Raw genomic sequence first — 18,897 nt, forward strand, 5'->3', positions numbered from 1 at the left:
GAGGTAGAGACCCAGGGTCTACAAGACCTGCAGGTCCTTTGAAGGGGTGCGAGAAGCCATGTACTGCTGCAGGCTCTGGCTAAGTAGAGGTGGTTTGGCACCTGTGTCAGGTCCTCATGGACCTAGCACCTTGAAGTTCAGGAGGACACCCACTCCTGAAGGATTTGAAGGTCACAGGGGCCCTCAACTTCTATGCTGTTGGATCCTTCCAGGCATTCACTGGGGACACCTGTGATATTTCATAGCCATCAAGGCACAAGTATGCCCTGTACATACAGGCTAGCAATTACATCCAGTATGTGGAAGCCTGGGCTGAAGACTTTGTTGCCATTGCTGGTATGCCCCACATGCAGGGGTTGTGGATGGCATGCATGTTGTCCTGTGATCCTTGCTTGATCAGGGACTGTGGTTCATTAATGGGAAGGGGTTCCACTTGCTGAAAGTGCAGATGATCATGCACGTGTGTGCATGCCACCTATGACATGCTACCACATCTTGGCCCTGACTGGCAGCTCCCTGCCCTCTGCTGCAGCATTTGGCCCTGGCTGGCTTTGCAATGGCTGGATGAGTCCCTCCTCCTCATCCTCAGCAGCTGCTGAAGTTCACACATCCCTGGACTATTTGAGAACCAGTCCAGGTTGCCAGGATGGCATGTGGGGACAAGAGATACCTGCTGAGGACTTGGCTGATGATGTCAGTGTGGAGGCCTGAAACTGAGATGGAGACCTGCTATAATGAGGCTCACACTGCCACTCGGTCCATCATTGAGCAGCGCATTGGGTTGGCTGTACGAACGAGTTTTTGGTCCAGGCTGGAGGGTGATGACAATTCGCTACAAGGCATACTGTGATGCTGCCTTGGTGCGACACAAGTCTGACTCCTACTATTTGCCAATCACACTAGCACAAAGGCCCACAAAATGAGTAAGTGTTGTGGACGCAAAATGACTAAGTGTGTGGCCTAATGGGTCAGGGGGTTGTGGGGGTGGGGTGGTGTTTGACACAGGGTCCAATGGATGTTGGGGATACCAAGGAAGGCAGGCTGTCTGTCACTTTTGGCTGAAGGGCCAATATCGCACAGAACAATGTTCTGCGCTTCAGTGTGTGCGGTGTGCATTTGGTCATCCTTGTGGGGGAACAGATTAGTCACAGCTGTGAGGTGCAATGACACTTAATAAGTGATTTTCAATGTGACAGTTAACAAAACCCTAACTAGCACTACCCTTCAATGATCCTATAACTTTTTGACTGGTGTCTATTCCTATGACTAGTGTCAGATTGAAGATGGAGGCACACAGGTGGGATCTGCACCCATGGTCTGTGATGCCCTTGGCGGTGTCCTCTGGGGGAGGGGGCTGAAACCTGGATGGTCACAAGTGACTTACGGATGTAGCCATGCCACCCTATTCATCCTGCTGACCATGAAATGCTCTGATGTGAGGAAGCGGGAATTGGAAGGTCTGGGGAAGTCCAGTGACTCCTGGCTGGAAGGCCCTGGCATAGGATCCAGCCCTTTCTCCTTCTTTAGGGTGCCTGTAGGCACTGGGGACACTCCACGGGATAGCGGGGCAGCTGGACTGACTTCCAGAGGTGGCTGAGAGCCTGGTGATGTTTGGGGGGTGGGCAGGGTTGCTGAGAGCCAGTGATCTCCAGGGGGTTGAGAACATGGGCAATATCTGGAGGTGGTTAAGAACCCAGCGATGTCCAGGGGAGGCTGAAAGCCTGGCAGCAGTGTCTGAGGAGCTGAGGTCCAGTGATGTTAAGGGGTCTGAGGGTCCAACAATGTCTAGAGGAGCTGAAAGCATGGCAGTGTCTGTGGGTGGCTGAGACCCTGACAATGTCCAGGTGGGATGTGAGAGGCTGGCAATGTCTGGGGGAGGGACAGCTATTTCTATATGGGGGGAGAGGGTGATGGGAGAGAGGCCAACTCTATGTGTGGGGGGGGGAATTAAACAAATTGCCTTGTATAGTGGAAGATTGGGCATTTGCGCAATGGTGCCCTGACCATTCTACTGCTGACCTCTCTGGTGGGTTTAAGCTCTCCCCCTCCACTGGCATGAATTGCCTGATGGCCTCTGTATTGCACAAAGTGCTGTAAATTACCAAAGATCAGCTCAGTGAAACATTCCATGAAAATATAGGGTGGAATTTCCCCCCCAAAATTCAAAGTGTTGAAGGGGTGAGAAAGCACTTTGAATTTAGGGGACAAAATTCCACCCCATATTTTCACAGAAGGTTCAAAATTACTCTACAGTGGCTGGACGTTGTACCAAGCATCAACTGGTGGAATTGAAATTTGAGTAATAAAATCTGGAATTGGAAGTCAGTCTCTGTGAGCACGAAACTATCTTCATTTGTCATTAAAACTCACCTAGTTTCCCTATGTCCTGTCAGGAAGGAAATCTGATATTTTTAACCTAGTCTGGGCTATACTGACTCCAGTCTGTCCTTAGAAATGGCCAAGCAAGCCTCTAAGTTCAATGCTAATTAAAGACGGGCAACAGCATTTGGCGATAGCACTCACATCCCATGAAATAATACATTTAAAATAAAAAAAAGACCTCGAGTACAGATACTATGTTCTATCAGGATCAAAAATCAAACACTTATCACAATAGTGTGATGAAGCATGAGCAATACAGAGGTTGAAGAGCATACCAGATATAATATCGTTTCATTTTATAAGCTTCCTCTCCTTCAGAGTTTAGTTCCTCAGCAGCTGTAACCCTTTACAAATAGAAGAGGCACTTTGTGTTTGATTTACAAACTGTTTCCTTACTGGTTTTACTTACAAAAGGCACGCTTTAAGAGGAAGGTTGATTATAATTACCGATTCAGCTGATGTCCTGTGCGCTGAGCGCAGTTCCCGCGCGAGCCCTGGCCGCGTGCGGATGGCGGTTAGTTCCTAACGGTTCCCGCTCGAGGGCCAGCAAGATCCAGCGGGCTCGCACCTCGAAACAACTTCTTTAACAAAGTGCCGGCCGATTCCGTTTTTCTGGAAATGAGTCTTGACAATCTATTCGAAGAAATCCTCGTAACGGAACAGAAGGCTTTGGAAAAAAGACAATTTCTGAAGGGCGGCAAGTCAAGTTTTTCAAAAAAAAAACCCGAGTCACACACTCACCCCCGCCATCATGTTGTAGAAAACACCAAACTGGTCTGTGAGACCTGAGTCCCATTTCTACTGGAGTGTCGGGAGGGGGAGGGGGGGAAGCAAGGAGGGGAGGGGATGAGGGGGAGGAATGGAGAAGTAGGGGAGGAATGGAAGGGACGGGGTGGAGGAGGGGAGGGTGGGTGGAGAGGAGGTGGTTGAAGGTCAGGGGAAGGAGGGGAGGAGTCGGGAAAGGGTGGAAGTAGAGGGGAGAAGGGTGGGAGTGAGGGTGTGTAGGGTCGGAGTAATGGAGTAGAGGGGTGGGGAGAGTAGGGGGAGGAATGGAATGGGTAGAGAAGGGGTAGGAATGGAGTGGGGAGAACAGGGGGAGGAATGGAGTGGGAGGACTAGGGAGGGGGAGGAGGTTGGAATTGAAGGTGAGGAGACAGGGAGTGGAGGGGAAGGAGGAGCGGGGAGGGGAGGGCTGTACATGTGCTGCATCTGTGTCATGGGAAATTCTCTAATCTGAATGCTCTTTAGACTAGGGAATTTAGAACTAAAGTGCTCTGAGAAGAGGGAAAAAAAACACTGAGGCCGCAGTGCAGCTCAAGCAATGCAGAAGGCTGGGAGACAACAATGGAGACTGCTTTGTGGGCTTCCCGCTGGGCACCACAGCCTTTGCAAGTCTCAGTGGCTAAGATTATTCAGAGTAATCAACTCCGCGCTGGAAAATAGGTGTGGAACTGATTACCATATGGAAATCAGGATTGAAATTTGATTAGCAGGCCTGGAACTGAAGTCCCTGGTCCCAGTAGCAACCCCCACCCCCTCCCCACCCCCACCCCACCGTTGGGATTAGTTTACTCCAGTGGAGTTCACAACTGCTCCCCACTGATGGGGAACAGGTGGCCTGATCCTGCTGGAGGAATGAGAGACCATTGCGGTCCCATCGGGGGATCAGGAGCAAGGAGGGCTGCCTCATGGGCTTGCCAGATGGGCACCCTGGCCCTGCCCAAGGTGCAAACTGGCACTGCCCAAGGGGCATCTTGGCACTGCCCACCTGGCATCAGGCAGTGCTGAGGGGTTGGAGTTACAGGGGGGTGGGACCTATTGGAGGCAGGGTCTATTGAGAGGTCCCGCTGCCACTCTTCACAGGAATTGCAGGCAGTGGAAAGGATGACAGTGAGCAGGGCTGGCCATTCGGGTTGTGGGGGGCGGTGGTGTGGTGTCAGGACTGCGGGAGGGCGGATGTGTCGTGGCTGCCGTGGAAGGGAGGATCGGGAGATTGGGGCTGGATGGGGAAAGATCAGGGCTGGCCATGGAGGGGTGCAGTTGGGGAGATCAAAGTAATGGGAGAGGGGCACGGAACATTGGGGCTGCCCTTGGGAGGTCTGGGAAGCCAGTGAGCAGGGAGTGAAGAGTCGGTCGGCAAGTAATGGGGGGGTCGGGCTGGCTAGTGATCGGTCTGGAGGCTGGCAGTGCGGGGCCACTGCGCATGTGCCAATGGCCACCTGGCAGATAGGTATATGATGTGGAGATGCCAGCGTTGAACTGGGGTAAACACAGTAAGAAGTCTCACAATACCAGGTTACAGTCCAACAGGTTTATTTGATAGTAAATGCCACAAGCTTTCGGGACACTGTTCCTTTGTCAGGTGAGTGGAAAGCTCTGATCAGAAACAGGGCATATAAAGGCACACACAGTTCACAGAATACTGATTAGAATGCGAGTCTTTACAGCTAATCTGCTATTCACGTCTTAAAGGTGCAGACAGTGTGAGTGGAGATAGCATTAAGCATAGATTAAAGAGATGTGTATTGTTTCCAGACAGGACAATAAATGAGATGTTGCAAGTTCACACAAGTCATGGGAGTTATAGATAGTGTGACATGAACCCAGGATCCTTGTTGAGGTCGTCCTCATGCGTGTGGAACTTGGCTATCAGTCTCTGCTCAGCGACTGTGCGCTGTCGTGTGTCACGAAGGCCACCTTAGAGAACGTTTACCCGAAGATCAGAGACCGAATGCCTGTGACCGCTGAAATGTTCCCCAACCTGGAGAGAACAGTCTTGCCTGGTGATTGTCGAGCAGTGTTCATTCATCCATTGTCGTAGTGTCTGCGTGTCTCCCCAATGTACCATGCTTCAGGGCATCCTTTCCTGCAGTGTATTAGGTGGACAACATTGACTGAGTTGCAAGAGTATGTGCCATGTACCTGGTGGATGGTGTTCTCACGTGAGATGATGTCATCCATGTCGATGATCCGGCATGTCTTGCAGAGGTTGCTCTGGTAGGGTTGTGTGGTGTTGTGGTCACTGTTCTCCTGAAGGCTGTGTAGTTTGCTGCCGACAGTGGTCCGTTTGAGGTTGTGCAGTTGTTTGAAGGCAAGAAGTGGGGGTGTGGGGATGGCCCTGGCAAGATGTTCGTCTTCATCAATGACATGTTGAAGACTCCGGAGAAGATGTTGTAGCTTCTTTGCTCCAGGGAAGTACTGGACAACGAAGGTTACTGTGTCAGATGTGTCCCGTGTTTGTCTTCTGAGGAAGTCGGTGTGGTTTTTCGCTGCGGTGCGTCGGAACTGTCAATCAATGAGTCGAGCGCCATATCCTGTTCTTATGAGGGCATCTTTCAGCGTCTAGAGGTGTCTGTTGCAATCCTCCTCATCTGAGCAGATCCTGTGTATACGGAGGGCTTGTTCATAGGGGATGGCTTCTTTAATGTGTTTAGAGTGGAAGCTAGAGAAGTGGAGCATCATGAGGCTAGCTGTGGGCTTGCGGTACAGTGAGGTGCTAAGGTGACCATCCTTGATGGAGACGCGTGTGTCCAAGAATGCAACTGATTCCGGAGAATAGTTCGTGGTGAGTCTGATAGTGGGATGGAGCTTGTTGATGTCATCATATAGTTGTTTCAGTGATTGTTCACCATGTGTCCAAAGAAAAAGAATGTAATCGATGTATCTAGTATGTAGCATCGGTTGAAGGTCCTGTGCGGTGACGAAGTCTTGTTCGAGCCTGTGCATGAAGATGTTGGCATATTGAGGTGTGAATTTGGTCCCCATGGCTGTTCCGTGTGTCTGGATGAAGAACTGGTTGTTGAAGGTGAAGACATTCTGGTCCAGGATGAAGTAGATGAGTTGTAAAATTGCATCTGGAAACTGACAGTTGTCGGCGTTGAGTACTGAGGTAATTGCAGCAATGCCATCATCGTGGGGGATGCTGGTGTAGAGCGGTGAGACATCTGTTGTGATGAGAAGTGCCCCTGGTTCAACTGCTCCATGTGTGCTGAGTTTTTGTTTTGAATGATGAATCAGACTCGAAAGGTCAAATGGCATACTCCTAGTCTTCTTTATAGCTGTATATTCCCTTGTTCTCCTCAGTGACCTCATGGTTATGTGGCAGGCAATTTTTATTATGCTTTTTCTAATTTCCTGGCATTGCACTTTACTTCACACATCTTCATCTCAACATGATTCTAGCAATCTGCTGGTATGGGAATTGTTGATTCCATGTTTGTTTCATCCTGTAGGCATTGATGGCTTCCTCTCAGCTCTATACTGATGCTTTTATCATGCCTTCACAAAGTTTACTGTGTTGTAAGGTTGTTGGTGTGGCACTAAAAGGTCTGGAGGCTTGTATAGTTGAACATAAACTGTTTATTGACAATTCATAACCATATACATCTCTAAGATGTGCAGCCTTGCATGGGTACTGTCTCCATGCTGTTGGGTCCTCGACTACACACACAATTTCCTATCACATGACCCTCTACATCATTGATGGGCAACCAAGGCTAGTGAGTGGGCCACATGTGTGGCTCTCCTCAGTGGGCAGCAAGGTTGAAATCAGCATAGTGCAGTAACCATGACACCATGAATAAGATTAAATACATTTAATACATGCTGAGTATTTCATAATGTGTTACAGAACATGCTAAATCATTCATATAATAGAAATAGAATAGAATATATTCATGGAATCAGCTTCAATTGAGAGAAATATTTACAGTCACCTTACATATATTACAATTTACTGTGCGTGCTTATTAAAGCTAGTACCAGCTACCACTAAACATACATTTCTTCATTAGACAGCTGCATGCTTTAGGTATTTTATTTTTATTTATTGATATTTATTTATCTTTTATTTTTATCGATAAACTGTGCTGCTCCTGATAAACTTTACTGATGCTGTCGCAAAAACTATGCAAAAAACCTTACAGTTACCAATAAACCATAGAAGTATGTAAAGATAAGTGAGGAATCAAAATCAAGTATTTGCCTACCAATCACTTTGCTTTCACTTCCCTCTTTCCAATGCCCTTTTATCCCCAAGGCTCTGCATTCAGTCTTGCTCCCTCCCATGCCTTTCATCCCCAAACTCCGCTTTCAGCCTCGCTGTCACCCATACTCTTTTATCCCCATGTTCCACTTTCAGTCTCACCCTTTCCTGTGCCCTTTTGTCTCTTTCTTGCTCTTTCTTGCATTCTTTTGTCCTCCTGGCTCCATGCTTTCTCTCGCAAACAAAACATCTCATGGGCCACAGTCAGAATCCTGCTGCTTTTTTCTCATATTCAGAGGAATGGTTGTCTCTGCTGTTTTGTGTTGACTTTTTTGGTTTGGCATTGAAATAGTAGTCCTCTGTGTTTCCAGTACCAAGTTGACTCAATTTGATTTAGTTTATATGCTCATTTAAGTTGCATTTATCTATATCAACAACCTGTCTACTTTGTTCAGACATTATGGGTTTGTCCTGTTCCTTCTAGAGGGAATATACACTCTGTTCTTTCCAAGAGTGGACTAGGGATTACTATTTCCATGAGGTCCATCATGTTCTTCCTTGATGTTCTCATTTCAGCAGTGCCATTTTCATTTCCACTTGTTTCAGTTTTAGTCAAATGTTTATTTTGCTCTTATTTCCTAATCCTTCTTCAAGCTTATGAATCTTTTCATTCAACTCAGCAGCTACTCTGATGAGTTCAATTGTTTTTGTTTCAGAGCTGCCTGCTTTCAAAGTCTGGATTTGCTCTTCAATACTGCATGCTTCATCTTTTATTTTCTTCAGATTGGATTGAAATTCAAGAATTTCATTGCTCTTCTCATGATGAAAAATTTTTATCAGATTTGGTTGTTAATTCTGCACTCAACAACTGCTATGATTCATCAGCTATCAGTTCCTAGTCCAGGCATTTTTCATGATACTTAGTAGAAAGTTAATCAAGTTCTAATTTTTAATTGGCAACTTATTTCTGTTTATTAAAATTGGTTCACTACAGAGAACAGTGTCTCTTTAGCAGAGTCTAATTACTGTGTGCTATCCTTCATGCTCACATTCTTTAATTTTACTTTTGCCAGTTGTGACTCATGCTTCTTTGTGAGACCTTTTATTTCTTCTTGTAACTGTTCAACTTTTTTTATACATTCTATTTCTTGATTTTCATTTCAGCCATTTCATTTTTCAACAACTCAATAGTTCTCAGTAAGTTTGAGGCAGCCAGTGCCTTTTCTTTTAGGTCCTTGACCTTCAGTGACAGATTTGTAATTTTCAATCTCATGTCTGTCTTTTCTGTCTCTGAATATAGTAGAACTATTTTCATGCCCTTCATTTTGGTTTTTCTGTTTGCCAGATCTGCCTCCAGCAAAGCCTTAACTTGTTTCAGTTCTGTAATTGTGCTACTCATGGCTTCATTGTCTGCACAAGGCTTGGAAAGTTCTATGGGTTTTCCTTTCAGTGTCTTCTTTTCCACTAAGCTGGTTATTTAACTCTTGCATAGGAACATAGAAAATAGGTGAAGGAGGAGGCCATTTGGCCTTTCAAGCCTGCTCCACCATTCATCACGATCATGGCGGATTGTCCAACTCAATAGCCTAATCCTGCTTTCTCTCCATAACATTTGATTCCGTTTGCCCCACATATTATATCTCTACGTCTCTTGAATACATTCAGTGTTTTGGCATCAACAACTCCCTGTGGTAATGAATTCCACAGGCTCACCACTCTTTGGGTGAAGAAATATCTCTTCATCTCTGATCTAAATGGTCTATCCTGTATCCTCAGACTGTGATCCCTGGTTCTGGACACCACAAGTACCGGAAACATTCTTCCTGCATCTATCCTGTCATAGCCTGTTAGAATTTTATACGTCCCTATGAGATCTCCCCTCATTTGTTTGAACTCCAGCGAAAACAATCCTAACCTAGTCAATCTCTCCTCATACATCAATCCTGCCATCCCCGGAATCAGCCCGATAAACCTTCACTGCACTCCCTTGAGAACAAGAACATTCTTCCTTAGAAAAGAAGACCAAAACTGGTTCTAGGTGTGGCCTCACCAAGGCCCTGTTTAATTGCAACAACACATCCTTGCTCCTGTACTCAAAATCTCCTACAATGAAGGCCAACATACTATTTCCTTCTTTACCGCTGGCTGCATCTGCATAGTTACCTTCAATGACTGGTGCACAAGGACACCCAGGTACCGCTGCACACTCCCCTCTCCCAATATACAGCCTTTCAGGTAGTAATCTGCCTCCTTATTTTTGCTTCCAAAGTGAATAATCTCACTTTGGAGCAAATTATACTGCGTCTGCCATTGATTTGTCCATTCGGTTAGCCTGTCCAAATCATGCTGAAGCATCTCTGCATCCTCATCACATTTCATCTTCCCACTCAACTTGGTATCATCTGCAAACTTTGAGATGTTACATTTTGTTCCTCATCCAAATCATTAATATAGATTGTGAATAACTGGGATCCCAACACCAATCCCTATGGCACCCCACTATCTACTACCTGTTAATTTGAAAAGGACTCATTAATTCTTCCTCTTTGCCAACCAATTTTCTATCCATCTCAATACACTTTCCCCAACCCCATTGCTTTAATCTTGCACGATAAAGTGTTATGCAGGACTTCGTCAAACACTTTCTGCAAATCCAAATATATCACATTGACTGACTCCTTGTCAACTTTACCAGTTACATCTTCAAAGAATTCCAACAGATTTATCAGACATGATTTCCCCTTCAAAAATCCATGCTGACTCTGTCTGATCCTGCCACAGCTTTTTAAATGCTCTGCTATGAAACCCTTGATGATAGAATTTTCCCCACTACCGATATTAGGCTTACTGGTCTATAATTCCCTGCTTTCTCTCTAGCCCCCTTTTTGAATATTGGAATGACATTAGCTATCCTCCAATCTGCAGGGATTATTCCAGACTCTATAGAATCCTGGAAGATGACCACCAATGCATCCACTCTTTCTAGAGCCTTCAGTCTCTTTCTTGTACCCCTTGCCTTCCTGCTAGAATGTTGAACGTTTCTGAGTCATCTCTAGGGATTTGTTTTTTAGTTCATTCAGAGTGACATTTAATTAGCTTTGCTTCTCTTTGTAATTTTCCAGAGGAACAAGCTTTGACCTGGAGGATCTCTATAGCAAGTGGAAGTCCTTCAGCAGGTTTTCCTTTTCTTTGTGCAGTTCAGTTGCTTCATCTTGAAGTTTCTAATAATTCAACACTTTCTCTTCAACTTTTTTCTGCTGTTCAAGACTATGTTCATTTATGCTGCTGAAGGATTTTGTACTCTCTTTGCATTTGATCTAGAAGAGCAATAAGCTGTTCTTTGAATTGTTTATTGACTTGTTCAGCTCTTGCCATCACACTCTGCATTTCAGTGTCTTGCTTAGTCGTCACTGATAATTCCAACAATAGTAGTAATCAACACCTATTTTAACTTCTCATGTTTATGCAGGGCCATGTGCATATTGATTACTAAAATAGTCGTTCAGGGCAGAAACTTCCTATTTTGAGGCCAGCAATTTCTTTAATAACCTTTTCCACCTACTGTTGTGCTTAGCAGTTTTTTCAACTCAGCTTTGATATGAACATATGAAAGCTTCATTTTCTTCTTGCAGATTTTATTTCTTTTGGGTTACCTCAGGTAGCTTTCTTTCATGCATAGTCAGTTGTTCTGCTCCATGACATGTGGTTACACTTTGGGTACTGTATCAGCATTTTCAAAAACCTCTACTTTTAGGCATTTTGGCGGCTTCACAACCTCTTCTTTCCTCTGCACTTCACAACCTTTTTCCTTTGTACTAAACTCTTTGACTCAGACATTTCACTGTACTTGTAGCAGGGAATAAACAAAGAGTCTTTGAGTCCATGTCAGGCTTCAGTAAAATGGTTTTATTTCCAATGCATGAAGGAGAACCAGCCAGACCCAGTGAAGTCCAGTCTGTATCAAAACTGATTCTGAAGATACAAGGACTGTACACATTACTTACGCAGTTCTCTGGGGGTCCAGGATATTGTAATACAGGATTGATACGAATAGCTTGAATTGATTATAGTTGATCACATTAAGCAGCGCTATTGTCCTGGGTACTTTACGTTAATCAGTTGTGTCCAGCTATCCTTATCTGTCTGTTTTGTGATACAAAAGTGATGTGTGGGATAAATAGGTTTTAATGGCATGATAACAGTCCCATCTCCCCTGTTTCTAAGAAAAATGGCTTCTCTGTACTCAGTAGAGCCTTGCTAATCAGTATCAGAAGAACATAAGAAATAGGAGCAGGAGTAAGCCATCTAGCCCTTTGAGCCTGCCCCGCCATTCAATAAGATCATGGCTGATCTGAAGTGGCTCAGTTCCACTTTCCTGCTTTCTCCCCATAACCCTTAATTCCCTTGCCTACCAAAAACCTATCTATTTGTGTCTTAAATATATTTAGCGAGGTAGCCTCCACCACTTCAACGGGCAGAGAATTCCAGAGATTCACCACCCTTTGAGTGAAGAAGTTCCTCCTCAACTCCGTTCTAAACTGCCCCCCCCCACCCTTATCTTGAGGCTGTGCCCTCTAGTCCTGCTGTCCTTTCTGAGCGGGAAGAATCTCTCTACCTCTACCCTATCCATCCCCTTCATTATCTTATACGTCTCTATAAGATCCCCCCTCATCCTTCTAAACTCCAACGATGGTATCCAACAGGTATCGACCCTGCATTGTTCACTAAGGCCTTGAAATGATCTTACCTGTAAAGTAACTGTGTTGGCAACCTGAGATGTTAATTGGGTATGTCTGCCTGCAGTTACGATGGACCCTGTATTTTAACCCTTACACATTCCTTTTCCTGTTGATACATGCGCACTCTGGATTTGCGCCAATACTGGATTCTGCCCTACTACAGTACTGACATCATCTGTGACCCACCTTGTGGTTTGCTGTAGTATTGTTTCCCTTTGCTGGAGTCCCATCTTCCTTTCCTTGGAGTCTCCTCTCTGTGTTACCTGGGGTCTTCTGTCTCCCCCACCTTGGGGTCTCCTTGCTCCTTTGATGCTTTTGGAGGTGATCTAGACATTTTTAAGATCTGCAGTCTCCACAACTTGGGAGAGTACAAAATATGTGTCAGAGACCTTTAACATCTTACAACATGTCGTTGAGGATTCATCCAGAACTTGTCTGAGGATTGCTTAACCCGCAAATGCACCAAATAAACATAAAAACATTAACTTGCACTTTTTCTGATTTTTGATTTAATTCTGTCTTATGTATTCTTGTTATCGGAATCTATTCTTCTCCATGACATGCAATTTTGCATGAGTTCAAATTGATCTGGTAATTTTAATTTATGATCCATGGTTGTTTTTCATACGTGATCATCTCTTCTTTCTGGATGGCTCTGCAGCAGCCTCTTTCTTTCCTTTACTCTTCTCACACCCGCAAGATCTTGATGGGCTTCAGAACAAACCTGGCCAGATTCTTTAAAGTGTAGTGCATGTAATTAAACGTGATTTTTACTTTTAGCTCCGGTTGCTCTTTTAAAAATTTTTTATTTCATTCAGTCAAACTCAGTAATCATGTGTTATGTTGACAGCTGTTGCACCTTTCTTCTGGAAGCATTCTTTAAATAGTATGCTAGTGTTCATCCTGATTATTGCTGATTCTTAAGAGTAGTTTCTGCCTTTTTTACTGTATTTAGCTTATCCTTTTGCAATCTGATTAGTTCCTATAATTTTGCTTTCAGTCAGATCTGGCTTTTCATCTACACAGTGGATTCTTCTTCTGCACTTCAGCCTGTTTTCTTTTTGAATTTTGCGTAGTCTTTTGTGATCTGGCTAGGTCCTCTGACTCTGTGCTCAATTAGGTCCGGCTATTGTTTATTTCTTCAGTGGAGCTATTTAGGTGATCTCCAACTGTGTATTCAATTTAGATGCACTTCTACAGCTCAGACTGCAGTCTCTACTTTTGAGTACAATAAGACTCTGGGGTCCTTCTGCAGAATTTTTGCGGTTGTGGTTTGATCCTTCACTGCCATCATGTTGTAAAGTTATTTCTGAGTTTGAATCAGACATTTAAGTTGGAGGTGGCCTTTATCTTTTGGAGTCTGTTCCATCTACTCATTGTGATCATGGCTGATCTGCCATCTAACTCCATCTATCCACTTTTTTCCATGTCTCTTAATGCCTTTGATTAACAAAAAGTAACTTATCTCAGATTTAAATTTACAGTTGAACTAGCATTAATTGCTGCTTCTAAAACAGAGTTCCAAACTTCTTTGTCATTCTGGAAGTGTTTCCTAAATTCACCCCAAAAAGGTCTGGTTCTAGGTTTTCGATCATGTCCCCCATTTCTCAACTCCCAACCAGCAGAAGAAAAAAGTTACTAACTTTATTAATAAGTGTATGGAAGAATGTGTGCCAAAGGAGCAAATCCGCGTGTTTCCCAACCGGAAACCATGGAGGAACAGGGATATCCACTGCTTGCTGAATTCTAGGTCTGAGGTGTTCGAGCCAGGTGACCCTGACCTATACAAGAAAGCCAGATACAGTCTAAGGAGATCCATCAAAGATGCCAAAGACAATACTGGACCAAGCTAGAATCCCAGGCTAGCCACGCAGACCCCTGCCGATTATGGCAAAGTCTGCAAGCCAAAACAGGCTGTAAGATGAAAGCATGTAAAATCATAGCTCCAGTACACCCTACTTGATGAGCTCAATGCATTCTATGCTCGTTTTGAGCTAGAGTTCAGTGAAAGCATGACCTCCACCCTGGGAAGCCTTGGATGAATCTATATCTGAGATCACCATTGCAGATGTCAAAGCAGCTTTCTTGAAGGTCAACCCATGGAAAATAACTGGCCCAGATGGAATACTTAGATAAGATCCTGCGCGGATCAGCTGGTAGGGGTATTTGCAGATATCTTCAACCTCTCATTACAACAATCTGAGGTCCCTATCTGCTTAAAGAAGATGACCATCATCCCACTACCAAAGAAAAGCCAAGCAACATGCCTTAATGGTAATCATCTGATGGCTCTGACATCCATCATTGTGAAGTGCTTTGAAAGACTAGTCATGGCACGAATCAGTTCCAGCCTCTTGGACTGCCCGGACCCACAAAGTTTGCCTACTGCTGCAATAGGTCCACAGCAGACACCATCTCACTGGCCCTGCACTCAACCCTGGAACACCTAGATAACAAAGACACCTGTGCTAGACTCCTGTTTATTGACTGCAGCTCAGCCTTCAATACCATTATTCCTATGAAACTCACCTCCAAATTTTGTGGCCTGGGCCTCGGCTCTCCCTGTGCAACTGGATGCTGAACTTCGTAACCACAGACCATAATCAGTAAGGATTGGCAACAACATCTCCACGACCATCTTCAACACCGGTGCCCCACAAAGCTCCGTTCTCAGCTCCCTACTATACTCCTTATACACCTATGACTGTGTGGCCAAATTCCCCTCCAACTTGATTTTGCTAGCAACACCACCGTAGTGGGTCAAATGTTAAACAATGATGAGACAGAGTACAGGCATGAGATAGATAATCTGATGAACTGTTGCGGCAACAATAATCTCTCCCTCGATGTCAACAAAACAAAGGAGATTGTCATCATCTTCAGGAAGCGTAGAGGAGAACATGCCTCTGTCTACATCAACAGTAGAAAGGATCGAGAGCTTCAAGTTTTTAGGTGTCCAGATCACCAACAACCTGTCCTGGTCCCCCCCATGCTGACACTATAGTTAAGAAAGCCCACCAATGCCTCTGCTTTCTCAGAAGATGAAGGAAATTTGGCATGTCAGCTATGACTCTCACCATCATTTACAGATGCACCATAGAAAGCACTCTTTCTGGTTGTATCACTGTTTGGTATGGCTCCTGCTCTGCCCAAGACCTCAAGAAACAACAAAAGGTCTTGGTTAGTACCACTGCCTCACAGCAACAAGGCCCGGGTTCAGTTCCATCTTTGGATCGCTGTCTGTGTGGAGTCTGTACATTCTCTCAGTCTGCATGGGTTTCCTCTGGGTGCTTCCTCCCACTCTCCAAAGATCTGTGGGTTATGTTGATTGGCGGTGCTAAATTGCCCTAATTGTCAGGGGGAACTAGCAGGGTAAATGTGTGGGATTACGGGGATAGGATCTGAATGGGATTGTTGTCAGTGTAGGCTCGATGGGCTGAATGCCCTCCTTCTCCACTTTAGGGATTCTCTGATTCCATAAACAGCAAAGGAATCCTACAAGACATCGATTTATAAGAACAACTCATAGGCTGGTATTCAGGAGAGGTCAAATCCTTGACGGTCCACCATATCAGATTTAAAACAAATAAATTGCATTGCAATGTCTAAACTCATCCCACTCAAAATGAACATATTGTTAAATGGACATCTAGCACCAATGGAGGCTGATACCAGTGTGGCCATATCAGTCATCGGAGAACCAGTGTTCCATACAATTTGCTCTGGACTCCAGCTCTTAACTTTACTCAAGATCTCAACAAGGCTGGGGACCTTTACAGGAGAACCTTTGGGAATTGTGGCTACAATCTCATTCACTGTCTCCTATGAAAGGCAGCTGGTTTGGTTATCAATGACTGTAGTGACGAGCTCAGAACCAAGCCTAATTAGAGTGAAATTTTGGTTGTGAGAGATCCATCTAGATTGGCTCAACATCTTTTAATTGGAGAATGGCCGCTTTAGTGAACTCCTGCTCATGTAGCCTGAAGTTTTCCGGGAAGATCTAGGGACCATCAAAGGAGTCAAGGTGACCTTACATATTGACCATGAAGTGATTCTGTGATTTTGCAAGGCCCAGCAGTACCATTAGCCTAATGGGAAAAAGTTGAAGCAGATATCCGAAAACTGGAAGGTGAAGGGGTCATCAAACCAGTGCAATTTGCACAATAGGCAGTACTAATTGCACCAATTTTGAAGCCAGATGGATCAGTGTGCCTTTGCGGGCATTTTAAACAGGTGGTAAATTGTTTTTCACTGCAGGATGAATACCCGATCCCTTGGTTTGAAGATTTATACATGGAGTTGGCAGAAAGATTCTCGTTTTTGAAACTTGATATGAGTCACGTCAACTTACAATTACTACTTGATGAGGATTCCCAGAGGCCTTTACCAATACACTAAACTGCCATTTGGGGTATACCCGATCCCTTGGTTTGAGGATTTATACATGGAGTTGGCAGAAAGATTCTCATTTTTGAAACTTGATATGAGTCACGTCAACTTACAATTACTACTTGATGAGGATTCCCAGACGCCTTTACCAATACACTAAACTGCCTGCTGAATCTTTCAGTGAATGATGGGAAACATTTTGCAAAGTTTACGTCAGGTTACTATATATCTGGGTGTCATTCTCAAACAGGAAAAACAAATAATGATCATCTAGAGAACCTCAAGGAAGTTCTAAATCGATTTTGCAAGACAGGCATATATCTAAGAAGGGAAAAATATGTATTCCAGGCTTCCCAAGTGATCTTTCTGGGCTACAGAGTAGACAAGCCTGGTCTATATCCATCCAAGACTTGAGAGCATTCCTGGGGCTGGTAACCTATTGCGGGAAATATATCCAACCTTGCCTCCATCCTGGCTCCATTACACCAACCACTAAAGCCTTGGAAATGGTCTTCCACTCAATCCTTTGCTTTAAATAAAGTAAAGAAACAGCTTTCTTATTCAAACGTTCTGGTGCATTATGACCCCAGGAAAGAACTGTTACTGACCTGTGATGCATCCACCATGGCATCAGGATGGTATTGGCATATAGGTGGCTCAACAGAGAGGAAAATTCAGTTGTGTATGCCTCCAGGACTGTGGATCTCATGAAATGCAAATGTATCCCTATCAAAAAAATGGTTTGGTGATGATGTTTGGTGTGGAAGAATTCCACCAGTACCTTTATTGGCAGAATTTTGTAATTATCACAGACCATAAGCTACTCCTGGGACTGCTAAAGGAGGACAAGGCAATATTGCCCATAGCATCGGCTTGAATCTAGTGGTGGATGTTATTACATGCCACCTACAATAACCAAGTTGCAAATGCAGGTGCCTTGAGTCGACTACGGTTATGCAGTGGTGGTACTGCAATGAGAGAAATTATAATGGTAGTTAATTTTTTGGAGACCCTCCCAGTGGCAGCGAATAATATTTGACTGTGGACTCAAAAAGAGGCAGTCCTTGCTCAATGAAACAGCTGAGGCTGATGGGAGAAAAGGCTGTTTTGACCAAACTTCACCCATTGGAGTTAGTTGGCTGACAGGACTACTGGCATTCAGGGTTTTACACAGCAAACCAGTAATAAAATTTAAAATGTAAGAATAAATCAACATCATTTCCTCATTGCCATTAAATGTATTTTTGTATGAGCAATTGAAACTGAAAAATGACAAAACCAGGCATTCGGCATGCTTGGTTTCATTGGCCAGAACATTGAATACAGGAGTTGGAACATCTTATTAAAGTTGTACAAGACATTGGTAAGGCCATACCAACACTCTATTAAAGAAATGATATCATAAAACTAGAAAGAATGCAGAAAAGATTTACTAGAATGCTACCAGGGCTTGATTGTTTGAGTTATTAGGAGAGCTGTATAGACTAGGACTTTTTTCCCCAGGAGCGTAGGAGACTTAAGGGTGATCTTATAGAGGTCTCTAAAATAATGAGGGCTTAGATAAGGTAGAGGTAGTCAACATCTTTTCTCAAGATGTCTAAAGGCTAAAACTTGAGGGCATAGGTTTAAGTTGATAGGGGAGAGATACAAAAGGGTCCAGAGGGGCAGTTTTTTTCACACAGAAGGGGTGAGTGTCTGGAACGAGCTGTCGGAGATAATAGTAGAGGTGGGTACAATCTTGTCTTTTAAAAAGCATTTAGACAGTTACATGGGTAAGATTGGTATACAGGGACTTGGGCCAACATGGGCAATTGGTATAGACGGACTAGCATAATGGTAAAAGTGGACAAGTTGGGCTGAAGGGCCTGTTTCCATGCTGGAAATCTTTATGATTCTTTGAAACAATGGAGATCACTCAAGCTAGGTTATTATCATTTTAAACAAGTATATGTGTGCAATAACCAGTCCAGCAGAATGAGATATTAATTTTGATAGTGTTGAAGAATGTAAAGAGAGAAAACAGTTAAGAGGGTGATTCTCTCATCCCACTGCGCTGCATTTTTAATGCAGCGGGCCGGAAGACTCTAGCGGTGGCCAGTTCGCGCTGGGCGTCCAGGCCTCCACGCGTCTTCCAGCGTCAGATTTCCAGTTCCATCAGTGCAGAGCTGCTTTATATATGCAGCAGCTCATTATAATCTATCTTAAATATGACTGGTGGGCCTGGGACTGAAATCTCTGGGCCCGCGAGCCACCTTCCCCCCCCCCCAACCCTGCTAAGAGTATTACTTGCGAGGAGCTGGCAGCCCGACCCCACTGGAGGGAAGGGGGGGCAGTTGAGGCCCCAGAGGATTAGGCACTGTGGAGGATGCACCTTGGGTATTGCCACCTTGGCAATGCCAGCCT

General features: G+C 44.5%; 1 protein-coding gene across 1 annotated transcript in view; it reads left to right on the forward strand.

The window, feature by feature from the left end:
* Positions 1-646: 646 nt before the first annotated feature.
* The window catches only part of LOC145354580 (coiled-coil domain-containing protein 172-like), a 96,207-nt gene continuing 77,956 nt past the window's right edge, over positions 647-18,897 (forward strand). The window contains 1 exon segment of the mRNA XM_080206044.1: positions 647-787. Within this exon segment, the coding sequence (XP_080062170.1) occupies positions 647-787 (141 nt within the window).

The sequence above is a fragment of the Carcharhinus amblyrhynchos genome, chromosome 17, assembly GCF_965287045.1.
Source record: "Carcharhinus amblyrhynchos chromosome 17, sCarAmb.v2.hapA, whole genome shotgun sequence".
NCBI lineage: Eukaryota > Metazoa > Chordata > Chondrichthyes > Carcharhiniformes > Carcharhinidae > Carcharhinus > Carcharhinus amblyrhynchos.